This window comes from Desmodus rotundus, chromosome 4 (genome assembly GCF_022682495.2).
Source record: "Desmodus rotundus isolate HL8 chromosome 4, HLdesRot8A.1, whole genome shotgun sequence".
NCBI lineage: Eukaryota > Metazoa > Chordata > Mammalia > Chiroptera > Phyllostomidae > Desmodus > Desmodus rotundus.
In genome coordinates this window covers 157,163,026-157,185,367 of record NC_071390.1, presented here as the reverse complement: position 1 = coordinate 157,185,367, position 22,342 = coordinate 157,163,026, and the positions used below count along the sequence as shown (strand labels likewise).

Below are 22,342 nucleotides of genomic sequence, written 5' to 3'. Positions count from 1 at the left end.
AAAGGTTGCTTCCCTCATCAGTCTTTACGAATGTTGCTTATACGGTGGCTTTTACAATGAGAACGTGGATGCCCGCTAGATTGGGGGTAAGAAGACAAAGATACGGGATGAGGTACGACGGCAGTCAGCGGCTTGAAATTCATTGCAACTCCGAGTTCTCTGAGGCAAGTCTCTCGCCTGCCTGGCATTGATAAAATCAGAAATGCAGCCCTCAGCGCCATAGATGGTGGTCCGCCCGTGCTGTGACCTGGCCCGGTTGGGAGGAAGTGAAACTCATCTGGGCAAGGACGCACACTGTCTGCCCTGACCACTCTTCCTGTGAGGCCCTGGCTTGCAAGCAAAGGGCTACACACTTTGGGCCAGAACATTAGGGAAAGAGAAAACAATGTGCGAAGTGGGATGTCAAGGTCAGGGACCGTTCAAAATTTAACAATTTCCTTTTACTTTAAGAATTGCTCTTTCACCTCACTTTTTTGAAGTGAAGTTCCAAGTGGAAATGGCAATATTTGTCACGTACTACAGTTTATTTTAGGCTGATTGGGTTTAGAACGTGAGGGCCCTTTTTATTCCCACAGTAATTAAAAATAATAATAGTGGTAGCATGTTTAGCGCTAACTTACAAGTTCCTCATGTAATGCTACGTAACCCTCTGAGAGAGGGGATGGGGAAAGTGAGGCTCAGAGAGGGCAAGTGGCTGGCCAAGGTCACACAGCTGGTGAGTGGCAGAGTCTGGGGTTCCTCTCGCTACCATATGTGGTAACATAATTCTCAGGTGTGAGAAGTCACTTCACATAAACGTTAGGTTTTCTATTCCCAGCAGTGGTCCGGGCTGAGTGTGATACGGCCATGTTACTGAGCTTCCTACAGGTACGTTGAGAGACTCCCCAGAAATCCCGGTTCTTCCTCTTTCCCTCTGCATCCCAAACCACAAGCAGCTGGATTTCTTTATGGTCATTGTAGAAGTGATAAAAATTCTCAAAGGGAATTTTATTCCCAGTGTGGTGTTGGCAGCCTTTATTCATAAGGGCACATTCCAGAATGTTCTGTTTTGGTGAGAGGGAGACAGGCTTAGAAACTGAAGACAAAGAAGAAAAGGGAGGAAATGAGAGGGAGCTGAAGGGAGGATGTTCACGTCACGCTGGGAGTCTTCACTCATCTTCTTGAGCTTTAGGGGTCTCTGCCTTCCTTCTTGGGAGACACTGGGGGCCACGCTGTCTTATGTCAGGAAGACCTTGTTTCAAATCTCAGTTCTGGTGAGGACTCTTGAGGAAGCTATTTAACCTCCATGAGCCTCAGTTTCCTCGTCTATAAAATGGGGATAATGTTATCCCCGTCTTTATTGGGCCATTGAGGGGATTGAATGACATAATGCAGTGTTTCTCCAAGCGTGATGTGCACACCACTGGAGATAGCAAGACGATTTTCTGGTGATACTGACCGTTTTTAGTGTAATAATTATGGCATATATATATATATATATATATATATATATATATATATATATATATATAAAACTAGCACACCAAACCTGTCTTATTGCTTAGGGCGAGGTGAAGTAAAGAAATTAAATCCAATTTAAAGGCCATTTTAATGAAATGTTAAGCATGTGATACAGACAGGACAAATCATGGACCGGAAGGAGACGAGGACTATTGTCAGGGAACCCTAATCTGAAGTGTACGACAGCTGCCGGCCCAGCCTCCTCCGCTCAGGGGCTAGACTCCTTCCTCACTTCTGTGGTTAAGGAGGGTGACTTGGGACAAAGAAAAGCAGAGAGACCCATGTTGGAAGTCACGGCTGGTTTACACTGGGGACTGGGGTTAGCCTCCCCTTGAGCAGTCCCTGGGATTTTGTCTCCCATTGCTGCCCTCTCGTGGTCATGGGCAGTCCCAGGGTCCTGAAGACACATCAAAGAGGACCCACTATGATGTAGCACCAGCACCTAAGCACCTCCCTTTCTGGCCCTTTCCCACCCCCATTAGTGCCACCTGGCTGTGGCTTACGCTCCCCAAAGTGTCACTTCCTCCTCCAGCCTAGTCTCACAGCTCCCCTTCCCCAAACTCCTGGTGTGTCAGTAGAGCATATTCTGATTCTCAGGTGTGAACCAGCAATGAATGCTTTCCCAGGAGACACTGGTTTTCAAAGAGGAACTGGTTAAGTACCCAAAGGAAGTCAAATGAGCAGGAAATGAAGTGGCCATATTTTTGCAGCAGGGATCTTCCTTTGACGCCCACCTTTCTCTTTAGGCATCTAGGTCCTTGGAGTGAAATTGTATTTCTTTTCAGGAAAATTCTGCAAGAAACTTTCATAATACTGTACTTTCATTTCTGGTGTAAGTCAGAGTTACATTATTTTGCTTCGTACTGAAAACCCCAAACTACAGTGGTTTAAGAAAGATAAACATTTATCTCTCACGTAAAGAGAGACTCCCCAGAGCTGGTACAGAGGCTCCCTGATCCCCAGGTTCTCTGTTCCACTCTGGGGATCAAATTAGCTAACCTCATTTTAGAGAAACTGAGTCCCTGGAAGCTTAGACTTCTCAAGGCCATGACACTGGCTGGCAGCAGAGGGAGGAGTAGGACCTCGGTGTGCTGGCTGCTGGTCTAAAGCTGTATCCCTTGCACCGGTGGCATTTGCACGATGGCAGAGAGAGAGTGAGCCTGATTTGAGTCCCACAAGCACCTTAGGTCTGAACATTTCCCTCAATGCCAGCAGCAGGCTTGGGGAGGAGACGCTAATATCGTCTCCAAAAAGTCTCTAACTTGACTTTACATAACAGTGTCTTGGCTTCTAAAACCAAGCAGTTAAACAGAAAATGAATGCATTCTCTTTCTTTTCCATTGTGACCATTAAATGCTGTGGATAATTAAGAATAGATGACCAACTGCTGGCCCCTGGTATCTTTTTAACTTATTCTCAGAAAATATACACTGACATGTTTAGGAGTTAGGTTACGATATATGCTCTTATAGGTAGGTACATGATCAATCAAATAGATAGATAAATAGATAGATAACAGAGGTAGATAAATAAACAAATGGCAAATAACTATACAAGATCTATCCAGAAGGTATCCAGTCATGTATTATGAAAAATAGAGATGTATTGAAGAAGATACAAGAAACATACAAGAAACATATAAGAAACATCGTACATAGGACAATGATGCCTCAGTCCCCTTCAAAGTAGGCCCCTTGGGACCTCACCCAGTTCTCTCAATACCATCAGGTGCCCCGTTGCATTTTCCTGAATCTTATCGATGGTCTGAAATCTCTTCCCTTTTAAAGATGATTTCAGTTTTGGAAAAAGGCAGAAGTTGCAGAGCACCAAATCTGTTCAGTAGCGGGGCTGAGACACCTGGTTGATTTGATGTTTCACCAAAAATCTCTGTGCAAGATGTGATGCATGAGCAGGCGCGTTCTTGTGATGAAGATGTCAATCACCAGTAGCCCACAGCTGCGGCCTTCTGAATCGTCCAAATAGTTCCCTGGAGCTATTTCCCTGGAGGAATGTTCAAACTTAACACAAAATCTGATGCAGACTTGTTGCTCTACTTGCTTAGTCATTTTGAATGTGACGGCCACACAGTACACATGCTCACTCAAAAACATCTACTACCCCCACTGACTAGTACAGTGAAGTCCTCATTGTTCACACATGTGCATTCCAGTCCACTCTCCTATGTAACCTGCTAGGTTACATAGATGTCATGCAAACCATTCTCATTATATTAACAATGGCTGCACTTTTTCTGGACAGACCTCTGTAAGAAAATGCAGGGTAAGATAAAAGGGTATTTTTTATACTCTTTTTATTCTTGCAACTTCTCTGTAAAGTTTGAAATTTCCCCCCCCCCAAAAATACAATTTTTAAAAGGCTCACACATGCTGCAGTGATGCGGGCATTGTGGAGGGGAAAGTACAGAGCAGAGCAGCTGGTCGGGGTCAGGTTGTCTTTGTAACAATTGTAGGTAAGAGAAGATGGTGGCGTAGACAAGGACATCGACAGGAGAAGAGACGGGAGGGACTCACTTTCTGGATATGTCTTGAAGGTAGGACTAATAGAATTTGCTGACGAATTCCACGTGAAGCTGGGAGAAAGAAAGGAGGCAAGGAAGAGACATAAGGTTACTAAGCTGATCTCCTGGGTGGGACGATGGAGTGGTCAGTAACCGAGACAGGGAAGATGGTGGGAGGAGCTGGTTCGAAGTGGAAGATTGAGAGCCTGGTTTTGAACATGTACCTTGTGGATGCATGGAATATACTATCTAACTTTAATGAAGCAAAAGCTTATAAAATGGATAACTAGCTTTAAAAGCTATCTCCAAAGTAACCATGAGTCAAAAGTAACCTTAACAATGCAAGTGCAAGTCAATTTCCCAAGCAACTTTGCATTTTTGGCTGGCAGGGCTCTAAATGGGGCCAGCAACCGTCTTCCTCCGTTTGGATTCGCATGTATTTGTGGGAGGTCTCTTCCTGCGGTGTCAACCCTTAAAACCAGCTATGGAAATAAGCTGAAGTTAGAGTCAGATTCCAGAATAACTGTGACACAAGATGTTAAACCAATGTTTTTAAAAAGAATAACTCATATTCAATCACATTGCTCTTATCAAGAAGAGTATAATGACTTTATTATTATTTACTTATATATAGTTAATTATTTTATACTGTATGTTGATTTGGGCATTCCAATAAGTGAACTAAGCCAGACGGAGAAAGACGAGTACTGCATGGCATCACTTGAATGTGGAGGAAATGGGGAGAGATTGGTAAAAGGATACAAACTTCCAGTGAAACGGAAACAGGGAAAAGTTTGGAGACCTCTGTAGATCATAATACTGATTAATGCCAGCCAGGCAAGGCTGTTGTTACCTTTGCCACCATCTGCTCCCTCTGTCAGCAAAGGTGTGGCATGGATTCAGACCCACTGCTGGGACCCCGGCTCACAGCGCATGTACTGAGGGCATTCAGAAGTCCTGTTTAGGGCAATAAGTACACCATTTAATGAAATATTCTGCAATTTCTAAAAGTAATACATCGATTTGGATTGATGTAGAAAGCTGTTCAAGATTCAGTAAGTGAAAAAAAGCAAGAGGGGTAGAACAATGATAGTGTCAAATAAACAATATATGTGTTTCTATATTCACAGAACACTTCCGTAGCAGTGGTTACCTACAGGAAATGATACTAGGTAAAAGAGAGAGAAATTTACTTTTTAAAAATTGCATCTATTGGGGTGACATTAGTTAACATAATTATATAAGTTTCAGGGGTACAATTCCGTGATACATCATCTGTCTTTTGTATTGTGTGTTCACCACCCCAAGTCAAGTCTCTTTCCAACATCCCCTTTCCCTACAGTAATCACCATGCTGTTGTCTGTCTATGAGGTGTATACACACACACACACACGTATATGTGTATATATATGTATATATATAATATAAATTTATGTTTTATATGTTTATATAAATATATAATATAATATATAAAACATATATATTGCTTAATCTCTTCACCTTTTCTACCAAATTATTAAAAATCATAAACATATATTAGTTCAATTTTTTAAAGTGATTTTAAAATGTTTGGGCTTTTTGAAACTCGTTTTATGAATTTGTCCTGAGGGACTAGAGATAAATGAATATTTCATACTCAAATGATCACAACATCTATTAAAATGTGTAAGATTGGAAATAACCTAAATGTCTAGCCTTAAGAGAATGGTTAAATAAATAAAGGAAAATGGACTATAATATAAGATAGTCATTTTTTTTTAAATCATGTTTCTGAAAATTTTAGCCAGATGGGGAAATGATGACAATATGCTAAGTGGAAAAAACATAATCTATGTAAATTCAGCATTAATATCAGTAATATTAAAAGTGCGTAGGAAAAAAGCTTGGAAGAAATACCCTCAAATGACAGCAGTGGCTGCCTTTGATAGTGAGGTTATAGGGATTTTTATTTTTCTAAACTTTCATTTTTTTCTATTCTTTTCAATTTCTCTTTTCTTCAATCAACATGCATTATTTTGTAATGTGAAAGAAAAAAAAAGTAGAAAGTAAAAGACTACGAAAACCATGACATGCATTTCTGGCGTGAGTCAGGAGCTGAATTTTCATGTTTAAATCAGTTTCAGAAACACAGGAGTGGTTTCTAGGCAACCTGCTTGGGAAATCATGTTCATTTCCATTGTTGCTGGGAGTGTGTGAGCATCTCAAAGGAAATACAACAGATGAGCTCTTGTGAAGCCGGCTCCTCCTCAGGAAAAACAAGCTTTGCCACCCAGTTTGGGGCATGGGGAGTTGAGTTAACGCAACCTCAGGGACACAATGGGAGGGGGGTATTTATTTATTTATTTATTAGCCAATGAGTAATTGATTTTAATGAGGATTGCTGTAAGTAGGTAAAGTCTGATAGATATTCAAGTCTCTGCTTATGGTTGTGGGAAACTGGGGCTTGGGGAACAAGAGCCCCAACCAATACCCCCAAGTGGATGGCTGTGCTGAGAAGTCAGGGCTGAAACTCAGTGGCAAGGCTCTACAAGATGGATGGCAGCTCAAGATGTGAAAAGATTGTCTTATCATCGTGCGAGCCATTTACTATCATTAAAGATAATCCTGCCGAGCCGCAGGGCTTTAAATCAGGAGGCAACACTGAGAAATGGAATCAGAGCTGAGGCACCCTTGGCCCAGTCGGACGAGCTGGGAGGATGGGCTGAGCTAAGAATGCTTTTTAGCCTCCGGGAACCACGCTGTTTAGGAAGAGGTTGCAGAAGGTGCAGAAAGTATTGTTCTCGGAGCACATGTATGTTTTGGTGACTTCGCTACTTTTCCAGCAAGAGCGAAAGGCGTTCTGCCTGATTGATGGGATCAGAGCCCAGCTCTCATTCCTAGGTACCCTAGCGGTTCTCTTTCGCAGTTAAAACAATTAGGGGCGTAAACAGCAGGCATTTGGGGTGATGATAGCAGGTTACTGCCTTTGCCCTCATCACAGCTCCAGGGAGAGGCTGCGTATCCGGAGTTCGGGCCTCAGGAACCACAAACCCACTTCCTAATAGGAGGTGGCGCCATCAGGGCAGGAATCATTGAAAGGGGAGGGTAAAGAAGAGCTAATTCTGTCTCCAAATTTCTGACTCCAAGTCCTGCATTCCATTTATTAATGGTCCACTGGGTCTGGCCGCCCGTTTTTACTGCCCATGTGCTCTTTTCCCGCGGATGGTGAAGGAACACGGAAGGACGTGAAGCGGAGAGGGAGGGGTGATGTGGTCAGATTTCGTAAGGTGCGTGTAAGGACACTGTGAAGGGGGGCCTAGAGGCTGAAGTAGAGGGACTGGCCCTGAGGTGGTCTGCAGTAGTCCAGGTCACCCTACCTTGCTGGGTGTCAGGAGAGATGAGAGAGGCATTTGGAAGATAGAACCAATGGAGCCTGGCTGGACATGAGACCTGGTGATGTGTGAGGGGGGTCTGAGACAACTCCCAGTTTTCCCATGGGAGATGGGAATGGTGGCTCCATTCAGCAAGCTCAGCAACGAATGGGGGTGCGTGGGGGAGGTCCGTGGGGAGGGTGAGTTAAATTTTGGCCGTGTCTAAAGTGCATGTGGGCCATCCAGGTAGAGCTCTGTGTGGTGGGCACTTGGTGTATGGGAGTCTGAGCTCAAGGAAGACTCTGGTTTCTGATGGAAGAAGGCTGGATCAGGCTTCTCGCAGTGTACACGTTCAATAAACATTGTTTTGAGTAGCTAATTAATGATTACAAGGCACTGGGAAAACAGAACGATGTTGCAATGTAAATGTGGATGCTCTCACAGTAATGGGCTGATAGTTGCAGAGAAGCTCCAGCTAAATAACACTAATTTTTTCCAGCTATAAATAACCCTTCCTCTGCAGTCGGGTTTCAATTACACAGTGAAAAGAAATGCAGCAGTGGAAATGAGGGAGAGGGGCACGGGAGGGCATGTCATGGCTACAAGGTAAAGACGTTAGCAAGTTCCAGTCCAAGTGGAAAAGGCAATGATCTGACCTGGTGGGAAAGAGGTGAGAGTCTAATGTCCTGGGTTCAAGTCTATAAACTCCTGAACTAACTAGTTGGGTGTAGTAAATGTTTGCTACTGTTTTTAAAGGTATAGTAACAGTTTTAAGCTCATTGTATGCATTGCCTTGCTTAATCCTCAAAGCAACTTCATGGTAAGTCCTTTATGATGCCTCCTTTGATGATGAGTAACTGAACATGGAGCATTTAAGTGACTTACCCAAGGTTACTCTGCTAAAAAGTGGCAGTTCCAAGATTTGAACCCAGACAGTCTGGGCCCAGAATCCTTTTAGAGACAATTAACTATTGTGCTTTTGTGCCTCTCCATGTAAAAAAAGTTAGGCATGGAAACACGGAACAGACTGACAGTGACCAGAGGGGAGAGGGAAGGGGAGGAATGGTGGGAAGAAGGGGAAGGGACTAGACAAAGAACATGTATGAACGACCCATGGACACAGACACAGTGTGGGAATGAACTATGGGAGTAGGGTGTGGGATGAGTGGAGGAGGGCAAAGGGGGAAAAATTGAGACACCTGTAATAGAATAACAATTTAAAAAATGATTTTAAAAGGTTAGGGAATATCACTTGGCATGGCCTTCAATTGCTTATCAGTGCATGGATTACAAAAGGGCAGAGGACATAATTTAGATTAAGGCCTAAATTGTAGCTCTATATTTTCATTACTTTCTCCCCTAACTTATCCTTCAAGAAGGCAGTGCTTTAAGATTTGTCTCAGTCTTTTCGGGGAAAGCTCTGAGAGTTTCTGTAACTGTGTGGCTTTGTGTTTGCAGACCACAGCAGACTCCTGGAGCAGCATTATCATTCAGCATTAGGGTCCTGTTTATTGGGTTCAGCATAATAATAATGATCACGGACTTGTGAGTAAGAGAAACCTTGGTTCCATCCCAGCTCTGCCACTTGGACGTGTTACTTAAACCTCCCAAGCCTCCTTCCTCATCTGTACATGGGATCATATGTGCACCGTTTTAGGGCTGTAAGGATTATAGGACACTGCGTTCACAGTCCAGGCTAAGAGTCATTAAGTGCACTAAGACACAGAGAGACATGTGAACCCTGGGGGAAGCGCTTTCTAGGATGAAGGACCTGCAGGAGTCTTGCTTTGGCAGGGAACTTGGAGTGTGGGATACACTAAAAGGTCAACAAGATGGTCTCCTAAATTTATTACACAATTAGCATTCTTTTAAATATTTCACAGTCAGCATCTCTCTCTTTACATATATGTATATACCTAATAAAGCAAAATTTATGATTTTAAGCAAATAACTTTCTCGAAAGAAGGAGCTTATACCCTTTGCAACAGCATGGATGGAACTGGAGAGCATTATGCTAAGTGAAATAAGCCAGGTGGTGAGGGACAAATACCATATGACCTCACCTTTAACTGGAACATAATCAATAGAAGAAAAAAGCAAACAAAATATAACCAGAGACATTGAAGTTAAGAACAATCTAACAATAGCCAGGGGGGAGTGGGGTGGGGACAGTGGGAAGAGGGGATTACAAGAACTACTATAAAGGACACATGGACAAAATCAAGGTGGTGGGTGGAGGTGGGGGAGGGAGGTGGGTTCAGCTGGGGTGGGGTGGAGGGATGGGGAGAAAAGGCATACAACTGTAATTGAATAACAATAAAATTTTTTAAAAAAAGAAATCAAAAAACAAAAAAAACAAAAAAAACAAATAACTTTCTCAAAACATTTAAGCATTGATTGCAAGCCTAAATGAAGTTCTTCTACCCATTTAATTAAAATCACAACATGAAAACATTGTATTTTCTTAAATATATACTTCAAACATCTTTAAAAAGCTGGCAAAACATACACTAATTATCACAATGATTACAGAAATTATTATGAAAAATTTACTTTAAAATTTCTACTATCATGGATTTAAGGTTTTTTGTTCCTCATACCCATTGTTATCCATGTTAATTCTTACTCTTATTTTAGGTCTTCGTGAGTTTCCTATTTCTACACTGGTTTGTGGCTGCAATAATCATACAGATCACCCTTCCTCCAAAAAAAGTTTCAGGTTAGCCGAAGTTGCAGATTCTGAATTATCAAGTCATTGATTCTTAGTGAGGAGACTGGGCCTAGCAATTCAAACCTGCACGGTCAGTCTTCAGGTTGAGCCCTTTTAAAAATAATCAAGCCTTATTTCTGGTGTCACAGAATTTTCAAGTCCCTTTTAAGTTGAAATACATATGTGTTTTGGGCATCAGAAGCATGTAATCTTTAAATTTTGCACAATCTGTGTTCCCCATCCCAGAATTCAGCCATTATTATATTGACCTGGTCTGTTGGTGGAGCATACTTAGGCATGCTTTATGAGAACCTCATTATAACCACAGAGACTTCTAGAGCCTGGCTCCTCAAAGTGTGGTCCATGGACCAGCAGCGTCAGCATCACGTGGGATGAGGAATCTCAGCCTCACTTCAGACAAGTTGACTCAGAACCTGCACTTTCACAAGATATTCCCTCCCCCCACCTCCACATGTGACTTGATTGCACTTTAAGGCTGAGAAGCGCTGATATAAAGACTTCATCCGCCTGCATAAGAGGGATCAGGCCTGCAGTGGGCACTCCTCTTCCAGACATGCAATGTATGCATCAGAACCCACGGCGGCTCCCTCTTTTCTTAGTATTTGAGACTTTATTTTAAATGCTGGCGTTTTTTTTCCTCATTGACCAGGAGAAGAGGTCTGGGAATGAATCGGAGGATCCCAACCCTGAAGAAGAGGGTCACCCAGAAAGCTAGGAGAAAACCAGGTGAGCTTGGCGGTCGTGGAAGCCCAGAGGAGAGGCCTTTTGAGCACAGTGCTTGTGTCAGGCCCTCTTCCCTCACTGACGAGTGTGCAGTGAGCGCTCTTAAACGTTAACCGTTGCTCCTGTCGTGTCACTGTTGGTAGTAACCGTGAAGAGCCGATGCTGTCTGGGACAAGCTGGGGAAACTCGTGGGGCATCATCACAGAAGTTTCCCTCAAGAGTCACTTTCCCGGGCCCTTGGAGGAAGTATCTATGGTCCCTTCTGTGTGTTGAATGAAGGGCTGATTCGCAGAATAAACTCAGAAAAAAATAAGGTTGGAGGAAGTAGTCTGTTCACTGTTTACATTTCCTTCTGAGGGCAGGGTGAGGTGGCGTGAAGGGAGAGGATGGGAACACTGAGCCACACCAGCCCGTGTCTTCATGAGTTTTTTTTTTACATAAACAAAAGGGTAGAATATTGCTTTCAAAATTCCCTGCTCTAAAGGAGTGAATAGAGAGATCTAGTCCTACAAATCAGGTGAAGATAATTCTGGAATGCTCCTGGAATAGTCTGTTTTGGTCTTGCGGGGTTGTGCTCTGTTAGAAATTAATCTGGCCAAGGGATGGGGGAAGAATAATGCAGAAACATTCTAGAAAGTTTATTGACAAACTGACCTATGTCATAGCTTAAATCTGTTGAGTTCCTATCATTAGCATGTAGCCGGAAATCCTTGATAAGTGGGTGGATCTCCGTAGGTTTGGTATCTGAGCCTGTTACATTTCAAACTGTTTTTGTTTTGTGCCATCTCTTCAGAGCTGGTCAAAGACCTCAGATTTTACTTATGACGTTATTCTCAGTATCCTGTGCGGGGGACCTGCAGGGGTTTACAGAGACACCTGGTGGCCGGCAAAGTGCAGTACCCTGGCTTTGTTAGAAAAGAAAGAATTGGAATTGTGCCTAAAATTTGGTTTTGTTTCGTTGTTGAGAATTTCATTCTTTCTTCCATTTATTTTTGTAGGGCTAAAATTGCATAGTTACAAAGAGACGTTGGTTCCTTTAGATTATTTTTATACCCTCCCGCCTTGCTTTCCTGAAGAAACCGTCCACCAGGTGACCAGCAACATCTGCTGGGCTAAGTCCAACCGGGGCTAGGCCAAGGCGAGGTGAGCACAAATTTAAGGGTGTGCCAGGTTCTCAGTGATGAATATAAATAGTATTTAGTGCACTATTTTAAGAAGTCAAAATTAACAAAAAAGAAGCCATGATAAACAAAAACATCAAAACTGTAAATCCAGGGTCAGTATTAGTGATCTTCCCTTTTATCTCGGGCTCCACTATGGATCCAAAAGGCACTGGAAAGAGTGAAGGTACCCGCTGGCCTAGTCCCCGACCTGGCTCATTCATGATCAGTGACTGTGTGCCCGCCCCCCAGACGCACACCCACCTACGGTTTCCCTTGTGACTCACTGGGCCTCCTCTAGTGCGGATCAAGTGTAAGGAGCCTAGGTCAATGGCAATGATAAGTGAAAAGAGAAACAGAGAATAGAGCATTTAAAAATGGCCTGGAGGGAAAAATTGGGAATGAAATCTTCCTGTTCTTCCACTTTTCAGGACCCTCTTTCTTCTGCCTTCTTCCCAAATGTGCTTACAGTTCCCATGGAACTGCTGTTTGCTAGGCAGACCTGAGCCCGAGACTCAGACACTGAGGACAGGTAGGAATGGGAGATAGAGGAGCGCAGTGCTCTGTGAGAGAGGCCCTTCTGACTTTTTTCCTGTTTTAACACATCCTTTACTTCCTGTTTACCATAACTAGGGGAGGGGGTGGGGGTGGGATAACTGAGGATCTGGGACCCCGGGGATATGCCACTTGTTGGAGGGAGGGGACATAGGGGAGAGATGTTGGTAGCTGGTATATCCCCAAAGAGCCTGGGAAGGGTATGAGTTTGGTCTGCGTGGTGCTGTCTGTGACTCCCCCCATTCCTTTTCATGAGGTCAGCTACCTGGAAGTTTACCTACTCTTAACAGAAAAGGGCCCCCTGCTGCCTCCTCCCTAAGTCTACAGGGCTTGTCTTTCTCCTAACTCAGGCGTTGTCATCAGAGGGATGGTGACTGTAAATAGCAGGAAAATATTGTGCAATTGTAACCACACAAGCTGCTATGAAAAGAGGAAGTAACAGACTGGGGTGAGAAAAAATCAGAAAGTCAAGAACAAAGGAATATTTCATCATGGACATGGACCACAGCATGGTGAGTGCAGGGGGTCAGAGAAGGGGGATAAATGGTAATGGAAAAAAATACAACAACAAAAAAGAAAATTTCAGAAAAGCTTCAAGAAGCAAGTGGCCTAACAAGGAGGCCAACAAGATCTCATGGATGGGGCTCCTCCGTATGTGGTGAAGAAAGAACCCAGAAATAAGAGGAAGCCAGGAGGACTTGCCTCTACAATTGTGTAAACTTTTACGGCTTTCAAATCTATTCTCTTAGGGATTTTGGAGAGGAGAGCATGTGCCCTCCGACAAAGCGCAGACGCCAGAGCCTGCACAGTCCCCAGATCACTCACCTGGGCTCATTGGATACCCTATATCGCGTATCAGCTGCTCTCCTGACCCAGAAAACTGCATATCCTCTATCACCTGCTCACGGCTCTTCATGAACTTGGCTCCTCTGTTGGCACCTAATGGGTCTCTCTTTACCCATGGAGGTTTTGCTGGCCACTGTAGACTGTGTAGTTCAGCAGGGGCACCATATTCATTTTTATTGAGAGCCTGCTCTATGCTAAGCATGTGCTTGGCATTTTAAATTTTCTCTTTAATCCTCACAATACCTTTTTAAGTAAATATAATAATTATTTTTTTTTACAAATGAGAAAACTAAATGTTTTTTAAAAAAATTAAGTGATTGCTCAAACTCATGTAACTAGTGAGTGGTGGTTCCGGGACTTGAACCTGGACCACAGGAAAACTCCTGTGTCTCTATGCTCTTTCCTTTGCACTGGGTCAACAGAGACACAGGAGATGCCTCCACACCCTCCTCCTGCATCCACGGCAGATGCTGCTAACTGATCTTGCTGCTTGTACCTCTTGAGCTAGGACTATGAATAAAGCACAGGCTACATATAGAGAAGTAGAAACTATGATCCCTGTTCTCAAGGAATTTTGCTTTGACATAGGAGGAAATGTATTATAGCAGTAGACTAGCACTCTAAGGCTATAAAAAACACCCCAGTCAGGAGTGCTGAAGAGATTCTGATAAGCTTGTAAATCACTGGAGATATATCCACCTTCTTTTGTCTGTAAGCTGGACTTCCCCCCACTTTTTGATTCCTTAGATTTATTTTCCTCATTCTAGATATTACTCATTCATTCAATCAATAAATAATCTTCTCTCTATCTGAGAGTATGGCATGGAACAAGGCCAAGTTGCCACTCTCATGGAACTTGATTTCCAGTAGGGAGATTAGACAAGAAGCAAGCAAGGGCACACACGTGCACACACATCAGCCGGTCCTAAGTGTGGTGGGAAAGCGAAGCAGGGAAGAAGGACAGAGAGGGGAACATTACTTTATGTAGGGTCGTCAAGGAAGGGCCTTCTGAAAAGGTGGCATTTGAGCTGAACGGAGAAGGAAGAGACAGGGGAAGCCGACAGGACATGACCAAGGGCACCCCAGGCAGAGGAAACAGAAAGAGCAAAGGCCCTGAGCAGGGTGTGTATACAGTGTGTCTGTGGAAGAGCAAAGAGGCCAGTGCAGCTGGACAGTGATAGAGCCGGAAAGGCTGCAGCCTTGTACTTGTGGGTAAGGATTGGGGCTTTTCTCAGAGGAAGGTGAAAAGCCACAGGAGAGGGCTGGGCAGAGTGGTGACATGGTTGGGCTTGTGCTGTAAAATGAGCACCTGGCTCTTGTACGGAGATGAGAATGTGGGGCCAAGTCTGCTGTTAGGAGGCAAGCCCAGCAATGCTGGTGGGAATTGGCGATGGTTTGACCCAGGATGGTGAAGCGGGGAGAGGTGGCTGGATTCCAGGTGTGTTGCAAAGGTGGAGCAGCCAGGGTTGTGGGCGGATTGAATGTAGAGTGTTATGGGCCGAATTGTGTCCCCAAATATCCATATGTTAAAGTCTTAACCCCTGGTACCTCAGAATGTGCTATTTGGACATACGGACTTAAAACAGGTAATTGAAGTAAAGCAAAGTCATCGGGGTGGCCCCTAATCCAATATGACTGGTGTCCTCCTAAGAAGAGGAAATTAGGACACAGACACACACACACACACAGACAGGGCCGCATGAAGACGCAGGGAGAAGGCGGCTGTCTGCAAGCCAAGGACAGAAACCGACCCTGCCGACACCTGATCTCAGACTTCTAGCCCCTAGAACTTGAGAAAATAAATTTCTATGGTTTAAGCCATGCAGTGTGTGATATTTTGCTAGGGCAGCCCTAGAAAACTAGTATGTGGGGGGTGTGAGAGAGGGGGTCAGAGATGATGCCTGTTTCATGTCAGTTAGAAAAGTTCAGGAGTTGGGATTTTCTTCACCCTGCTCAGAAACACCAGGAGAGGCTGTCCTACTGGGTTTTGCCACAAACCATTTTCTAGTGCACTGCACACCTCTAACATCGCCAGAAGACCATGGGGAAAGAGTGCGATGCAGACGTGTTCGGTTACAAAAGGAGGAACGGCCCACCCCCGGCGTGAACGCCTTTTGGTGCCGACACCACACTGAGACATGTGGCCCACTGCTCTTGTTTTCTAGGAGGTCCTGCAGGGCTGCTATGTGCTCTCCAGTTCCCACGTGTTTCTGACTCTCCAACGGGAAGGCCTTTCATGAGTGTGAGCTCCCTCTCTCTAGGAATCTGGCGCAGGGCCCCTGGGAGCCTGTGCTGGGACATAATTTGAACTTAACTAGCTGAGTTTCAGTCAGCGCCAGTCCAGCCTCATCACGGGTCTGCCCACTTCAAGCTGGCGATCCTGGCTTTCCTTCTGTCGGTGCTCTGTCTTCTTCTGGAACGCGGACCCCTACTACAATTTTCTTGAGCCTGTTGAAGTGGATTTAAGGATTTGCAGACCTGTATCAAGGGTCAGCAAACTATGGCCGGGCACCTGTTTTTGTAAATGAAATTTGATTGGAGCCCAGCACCCTCATTCGTTCACATATTGCCCACAGCTGCCTTCCCAGCACCACGGTGGCGGAGAGTAGCTGCTGCAGAGGCCATATGGCCTGCAGAGTGGAAAATATTTACTATCTGATCCTTGACAGGAAAAGCTTGCCAGCTCCTGTGATGGGTTTACATGGGCTAACGCTCGCAGAGGGTTAGAGGATGAAAAACACGGCTACAAAACCAAATAGGGACTGTGGATTGACAATAATATTAATGTTGCAGTAAAAAGGACAACAAGGAAACGCCAGGACTGATATTCTCCCACCCGATACAAACTGCTTCTCAGGTAAAATTATTATCTTCTAACTCAGGTCCCCAACCTTTTTGGCACCAGGGACTGGTTAGCTTGTTCTTCCGCTGCTCTCCTCCTGCCGTGTGGCCGAGTTCCTAACAGGCCATGGACCTGTACCAGTCCTGGCCTGGGGTGTGGGGACCCCTGCTCTAACTGGTCCTTCAAGAAGTTAGGGAGACAGAGAGAGAGGAGAGAGACAGGGGATGGAATTGGAGGAGAGTGAGACATGGATAGATAGACATATAGATAGAAGATGGATACGTAGAGAGAGAGTGAGTTGGAGTTACGGGTTACATGGTCATTTTTTTAAAAATGCTGGGGTACATTTTCCCCCTTTAAATATCACTTATTTAGCACTTTTTATGGCCAAACGCTGTTCTTAGGGCTTCACATATGTTAACTCATTTGGTTCTCAAAACCACCCTAAGATCATGCAGTATTATGATTTTCCTCATTTTGTAGCTAAAGAAACAGAGGCACAGAGACGTAAGTAACCTGCTCAAAGTTATGCAGCTAGTAAGAGGCAGGTGGGCTTGAATCCAAGCAGTTGATTCCGGGGGCTATGCTTTTAAGCTCGACATGATACTGCTTTTCTTGATCATGAAAATGAAGGCAGAAAGAAGCTCTGCCTCAGGGGTAGCCCTTTGGACACAACCCAGCATCCCAGCTACCAGCCCTTATCCCAAACCCTGGCGCATGGTGAAGGAATTGGGAGACCACTCCTTGAAAGAAACTTCGACTTTTTAATTTCGAGGCTCGTGCCCAGGATGAGTCCAGCAAACTTAGAAAGTAGCTGTGAAACAGGTCCTCGGGCGTGGGGGCCTGTCTCCCCATGCATGCCCATGGGGCATCGCTGAGACTTCAGCAAGCTGGGAAGCAGCCGTGTTGCGGCTCTGAGAGCCCAGGACAGCTCCTCTCTTCTGAGAGCTTGGTCTCCTAGGGGAGGCTGAGGGTCTCTGGCTGGGCTCTCAATGGAGAGTCAGAATCCTTTCCCATCTACCCTCTCTCTAAGCCTCATTTTTTCCATCTGTAAAATGAGGGAGCTCAACTGGAGGTTTCTAAGAGCTCTTCATGGGTTTAAAAATAGTCTGATTCTAACCCTGATCAGAGTGGCTCAGTTGGCTGGGCATTGTCCTGAAATGCTAAAGATCACAGGTTCGATTCCTGGTCAGGACATGTGCCGGGTTGCGAATTTGGTCTCTGGTCGGGACATGTGTAAGAGGCAGCTGATTGATGTATCTCTCACCCATCAATGTTTCGTTCCCTCTCTTCCTCCCTCCCCTTCTCTCTAAAAATTAAGTTAAAAAGTCTTGTAAAAATATTCTGATTCTAGGTTTAATGAAATGGAGAAAATATTCATACCATTTTAATTTAGGGGGGAGGGAATTCTTTATAAAACATTACGTTTGACTTTTGCAGCTTTTTGTTTAAAAAATACAGGTAGCAGAATGAAGGTATTTGTCCTCTTCACTCCTTGGTCCTTCCCTTCCCACTGCTACAGGGAGAGGGTCTCTTAACAAAGTATTCATTAGGATTCTTTGCCAGGCAGGGGGTCTCTTCCAAGGAACTGGAACCGTGCCATCAGCCTTCTGGAACAGAGCCACAGTGCTCCAGGAGATGTGACCCCAATGGGCAAAGGGTTCTCAGCAGCTCAACCAAAAAGCGTTGAGCAGGGACCCTGAGGCAAGAGAGGAGGGGCTGGGAAAGAGTATTTAGAAGCATCCTCAGCACTTGTATGTGCTCACGGTCTGCACAGAGCAAGACAGAGCTCTGCTCAAGGTCTGTCTGTGTCCTTCCAGACCCAAAGGTCAGGGCAAAACACAGTCCCATGAACATTTTAAAAAGATGTCTGCCCTGTAAACCCTGTCTCTATCTGCGTGGTTGGATTCTTCTAGGTGACCTTTCTTTTCCTGCATTGCGCTTTTCTATACTCTCTAATAATTCTACACTAGACATGTATTGCTTATATAATAAAAATTGTGTTTAAAAATATTAAGATCTTATGAAATGTGTCTAATACCCTCATACCATACTTAGCAGTAGGTAAGTGCCTGTTGGTCCATCGGCTCCCTGCAAATCTGAAATGGTGGGGCCTCTCTGCTGCGGCAGGAGCTGCTGCTTCCCTAACAGAGCGGACGTTGAAAGGATTGTTTTGCTCTCTAGAAATTGTCTGAACTGTGGGTCTCTTTTTTTCTGGCCAGAGTATACTCCCTCGGGGGATGGTTTCGCACAGCCTGTGGTGAGATGCTGATCAGAAGGTCTACACATGAGCTGGGGAAAGGTAGCTGCCGGCCTGAGAATCCTGAACTTCCAAACTGAACTAGGTCAGTGCTCTGTGAACCTGGATTACCATGGGTGCTCAGGAAATAGGGTGCACTTAGGAGGTTCCAAATTTCTGGATGACTGAGGTTTATTCAGATTATTATTATTTTTAAATTAAATTTAATCTTTTCCCATCACCTGGTACCCCCCCATACCCACTTCCTCCTCCACCCATGGCTTTCCCCCCACAATCACCACACTGTTGTCCATGTCCACGAGTTCTTTCTCTTTCTTTCTGTTTTGCTCAATTCTTCTACCCCCAGCACTCTCCCCAACCAAGCTGTCCGAGCACACCTTTTAGAAAAAGCTGTCTAAAACATACCTGCCTGATTTTTAGCCTTATTGGATTCCCAATAGTGAATTCAATGGATTTTTTCTTCCATTAGTGTTTTGCAAGCTATGGGACCACCATATCACAGGCCTCTCTCCCCCCTCTCTCTCCCTTGATCTCCCTCTCTTTTCCTCTCTCTCCATCTCTCTCCCTCGCTCTCCCTCTCTCTCTCTCTCTGGTTTGGAGCTGAGGAAAAGCTAGTGACTGGGTGTCTCTGTACCTCAGTCTCCTCATGTGAAAAGCAGGCATTCAATTCAATTTCAAAAGTCTCTTCAGCCTCTGAGATTCCAGAGCAGACAGTTTGTTGAAAGAGGCCTGAGCAAGCTTGGGGACTAGGAATTGTGTCATTTAATGAGTGAGTCAGTCTGGGGCATCAGGAAGATAATGCCTGTACAATCAACACGAGGGTACAGGCAATTAAGAAACACATTTAGCTGACGGCTTGAGTGTCCGTTCCATTCGGAGGATATATTCCTGGAGAGGGACAGGGTGACTCACCTGCCAGCGGTAACCTGATGAACTAGAGCTATCCACTTTCCTTGCTTTGATTCCAGGCTACTGAAAGAGCCTAATTTGGTTTTCCAAGGCAGATTCCCCAGGCATGGGGACGGCAGGCTATGGCAATTGAAAATTGATGTTCTTTTGTGGGAGCAAAATTGGATTGCATCTGAGAAAAAGCTATAAAATTATATGAAGTAACATTCAATGCAAAGGGATATCATCCTTGATAATATCATCATTACTTCTGAATCATTCTCATGCTGATTTGGTTAGTAGCCTTTGAATCATTTTTTAGAGCTAGTAAGCCCTGGGTAAATATGGAAATTCTGGATCTGCAAGGCTGATCAAAGGTGAAAATCACCAACATTTACACAGTGCTTTACAATTTTCAAAATGCTTTTGCAAGTGCTATCCTAGTAACTCTGAGAGAGAAGGCCCAATATTTCCCCAGTGTCTAGTTCAGGAAGGCTCAGTATTAGTGGAGCTAGGAAGGGTCTGGGCTGGCCATCCAACCCGAGTGCAGAACACAGTGCTGCCGTTTCTGAAGGGGGTGAATGTTATTCTCCCATCCAGCACACCCCTCACACATAGACTCACACACGCTACACAGGATCTGTGCCCAGTGGGCCTACTGAAGCATAGAAGCCCAGGGATGAGAAGCAGAAGGCAGAGAAGAAAGCCAAATGCCAATCTGTTCTTGAGATCCCAGAATTGCTTCTCTTTTCCTCTTCAAATGCTGCTCAAAGCCCACACGGCCCTTCCAGATGACTGCCCCACAACTGGGTCTATTCAGTTTTCCTTAGCCCCAGGCTCAAGGTTGAATCTGCTTGCTGCAGGTGTGGAAAGTACCCAGTCTTTTAAGATGGAATCTCCTAAGGTGTCAGGTGCCTACCTGTATTTCCCTGGAAGTTTGATCTAGATGCTCCTGCTGAGGGTGGCTAGGGACCCTCAACTGTGATGGTCCTTCCAGGGCAGCACAGCCTGACCTAACCCACCTGGGACTCTGCGCATCTGAGCCACTGGAGCTGCCAGTCTCAGATTACAGGGGAGGAGGGATCCCCGGACTTCAGGCTCTCTGTGCAGTGCAAACCTGAACTCTCCTGTTGGCTGCTGTGAGACTGCCCCAGAGTGCGATCTTTGTGCCCAGGCCCTTCCCATTCACGGCGGGGGGGGGGAAGTCACACTGCCTCTCTGGGAATTTATAGAGGCTCAGAAAAAAGATGAACTGGTCCCATCCCTGCGTCTCCTTTTGCTGGATTTACTTTGCTGCCTTCAGACTGAGAGGTAAGAGACGGGTGGGTGGGTAACCATCTCTGTTCATTTGGGGCCACTTTTTCAGTGGGAGGCGGGGTGGGCCGGCAAACAGAACTGGCGATCTAAATGCAAGGAAGTGTTCTATGTTTCTTACTAACTCACGCTGATCCCGATGGGTCAAGCTAGAAAAATAACCCTTGCCCACCAAAAACTTGTCCCTAGCTGATGCCGGGTCATCCCCAGTTCTAGTTCTCAGTCTGTTGTTTTTTGTTTTGAAATACACATGACACTAAATGTTGATCCGGGTCCCTCCTTTTGAGCAGTTGCAGAAACAGCAGACGGAAAATATGCCCACAAGTTGTTTAATGACCTTTTTGAAGATTATTCCAGTGCTCTGCGTCCAGTAGAAGATACAGATGAAGTCCTGAATGTCACACTGCAGATTACACTTTCCCAGATTAAGGACATGGTGAGTACCCTAAAGGGGTGACTCTTTGGCATGTTGCTTAGAAAGAAACTAACAGTGTTTTCCAAAGGGGTGTTTTAACTGGGAATTTGAGAGAGAAGGAGAACAGACAGCTGCATGTTGAAGCTGGTGGGGGAAGGGGATACCAGGGGGAGGAAATGTTCTACAAAATTAATTTCACTAAATGCTACCTGTCCTGGCCACTAACAGTACCAGTCTGAGATCATCTAAAGAAAGATGGTCTTACATATTATATGATCCCATTGCTGTGAAATGTCTAAGATAGGCAAAACCATGGAGACAGGGAGCAGAGTATTGGTTGCCAGGGACGATGGAATGGCCGAGGAAGATAGCGAGTGACTGCTTGATGGCCTGAGGGGTTTTTTAGGGGGGTAGGTGACAAAATGTTCTGGAATTAGATAGTGACGATGGTTTCATAACATTGTGAATACCCTGGAAGCCACAGAATGGTTAAACTGTAAAGCCACTTTAAAATGGTTAAAATGGTGAGCTTTATGTTATATGAGTTTTATTCCAATTAAAAAAAAGAAAGGTGGTGGTTTAAGATGACCTACCTTATTTAGTGCTTATATCTGTTTAATTACACAGAATTATGAGACTTGAAAGACTTTTCGTCTGTCCATTGTAAATAATATTTCCTGACTTTCTCATTCAAAATGAATCACCACCTGATCATTTTCGGAGAAATTTGGGCAGTTGATTCATGCAAAAATTTGATGACTTAAATATTTTTTCACTTTACATTTCAAACACTAAATAAAGCAGAAAAAAAAAGTATGGCCTTGGCGGTGAGTCAGGGGGTTAGACTGAGAAAGCGCTCACTTATTTACTGAAAACAGAACAGTGCTGTGTGAAGAACAAGTGGTCTAGAGATGAAAGGCATTTAGCTGAGGTGTCTACTGCACAAAAATATATCTGGGTTCATTGTGCAGGACGAAAGAAACCAAATTCTGACTGCCTATTTGTGGATCCGCCAAATCTGGCATGACGCGTATCTCACGTGGGATCGAGACCAGTATGATGGACTGGACTCCATCAGGATCCCCAGCGACCTGGTGTGGAGGCCGGATATTGTCCTGTATAACAAGTAAGCGTAAGTCAGTAGTTTCTCAGGAATGAACTTGTTGATTTAAAATAATTTAAACGTAATTTTTTTTAAAAAGGAATATTTAAAACATGTTTAATTATCAATACCTGTTCC

At 44.6% G+C, this 22,342-nt stretch overlaps 1 protein-coding gene across 7 annotated transcripts in view; it reads left to right on the top strand.

Moving 5' to 3' along the window:
* Window positions 1-22,342, top strand: part of CHRNA9 (cholinergic receptor nicotinic alpha 9 subunit) — a 38,910-nt gene that overhangs the window by 2,051 nt on the left and 14,517 nt on the right. The window contains exons 1-6 of one of the 7 annotated variants that reach the window (XM_071221304.1): window positions 10,617-10,659; window positions 10,749-10,825; window positions 18,448-18,570; window positions 20,371-20,684; window positions 20,978-21,123; window positions 22,074-22,228. In XM_071221304.1, coding sequence (XP_071077405.1) covers window positions 20,621-20,684; window positions 20,978-21,123; window positions 22,074-22,228 — 365 coding nt within the window. In that variant the 5' untranslated portion in view covers window positions 10,617-10,659; window positions 10,749-10,825; window positions 18,448-18,570; window positions 20,371-20,620. Of the gene's footprint in view, window positions 1-10,616; window positions 10,660-10,748; window positions 10,826-12,451; window positions 12,515-12,887; window positions 13,050-14,487; window positions 14,596-15,548; window positions 16,241-18,447; window positions 18,571-20,370; window positions 20,685-20,977; window positions 21,124-22,073; window positions 22,229-22,342 lie in introns of those variants that run through there. The other 6 variants (XM_045183072.3, XM_053923495.2, XM_053923494.2 and 3 more) reach the window with 6 other exon arrangements.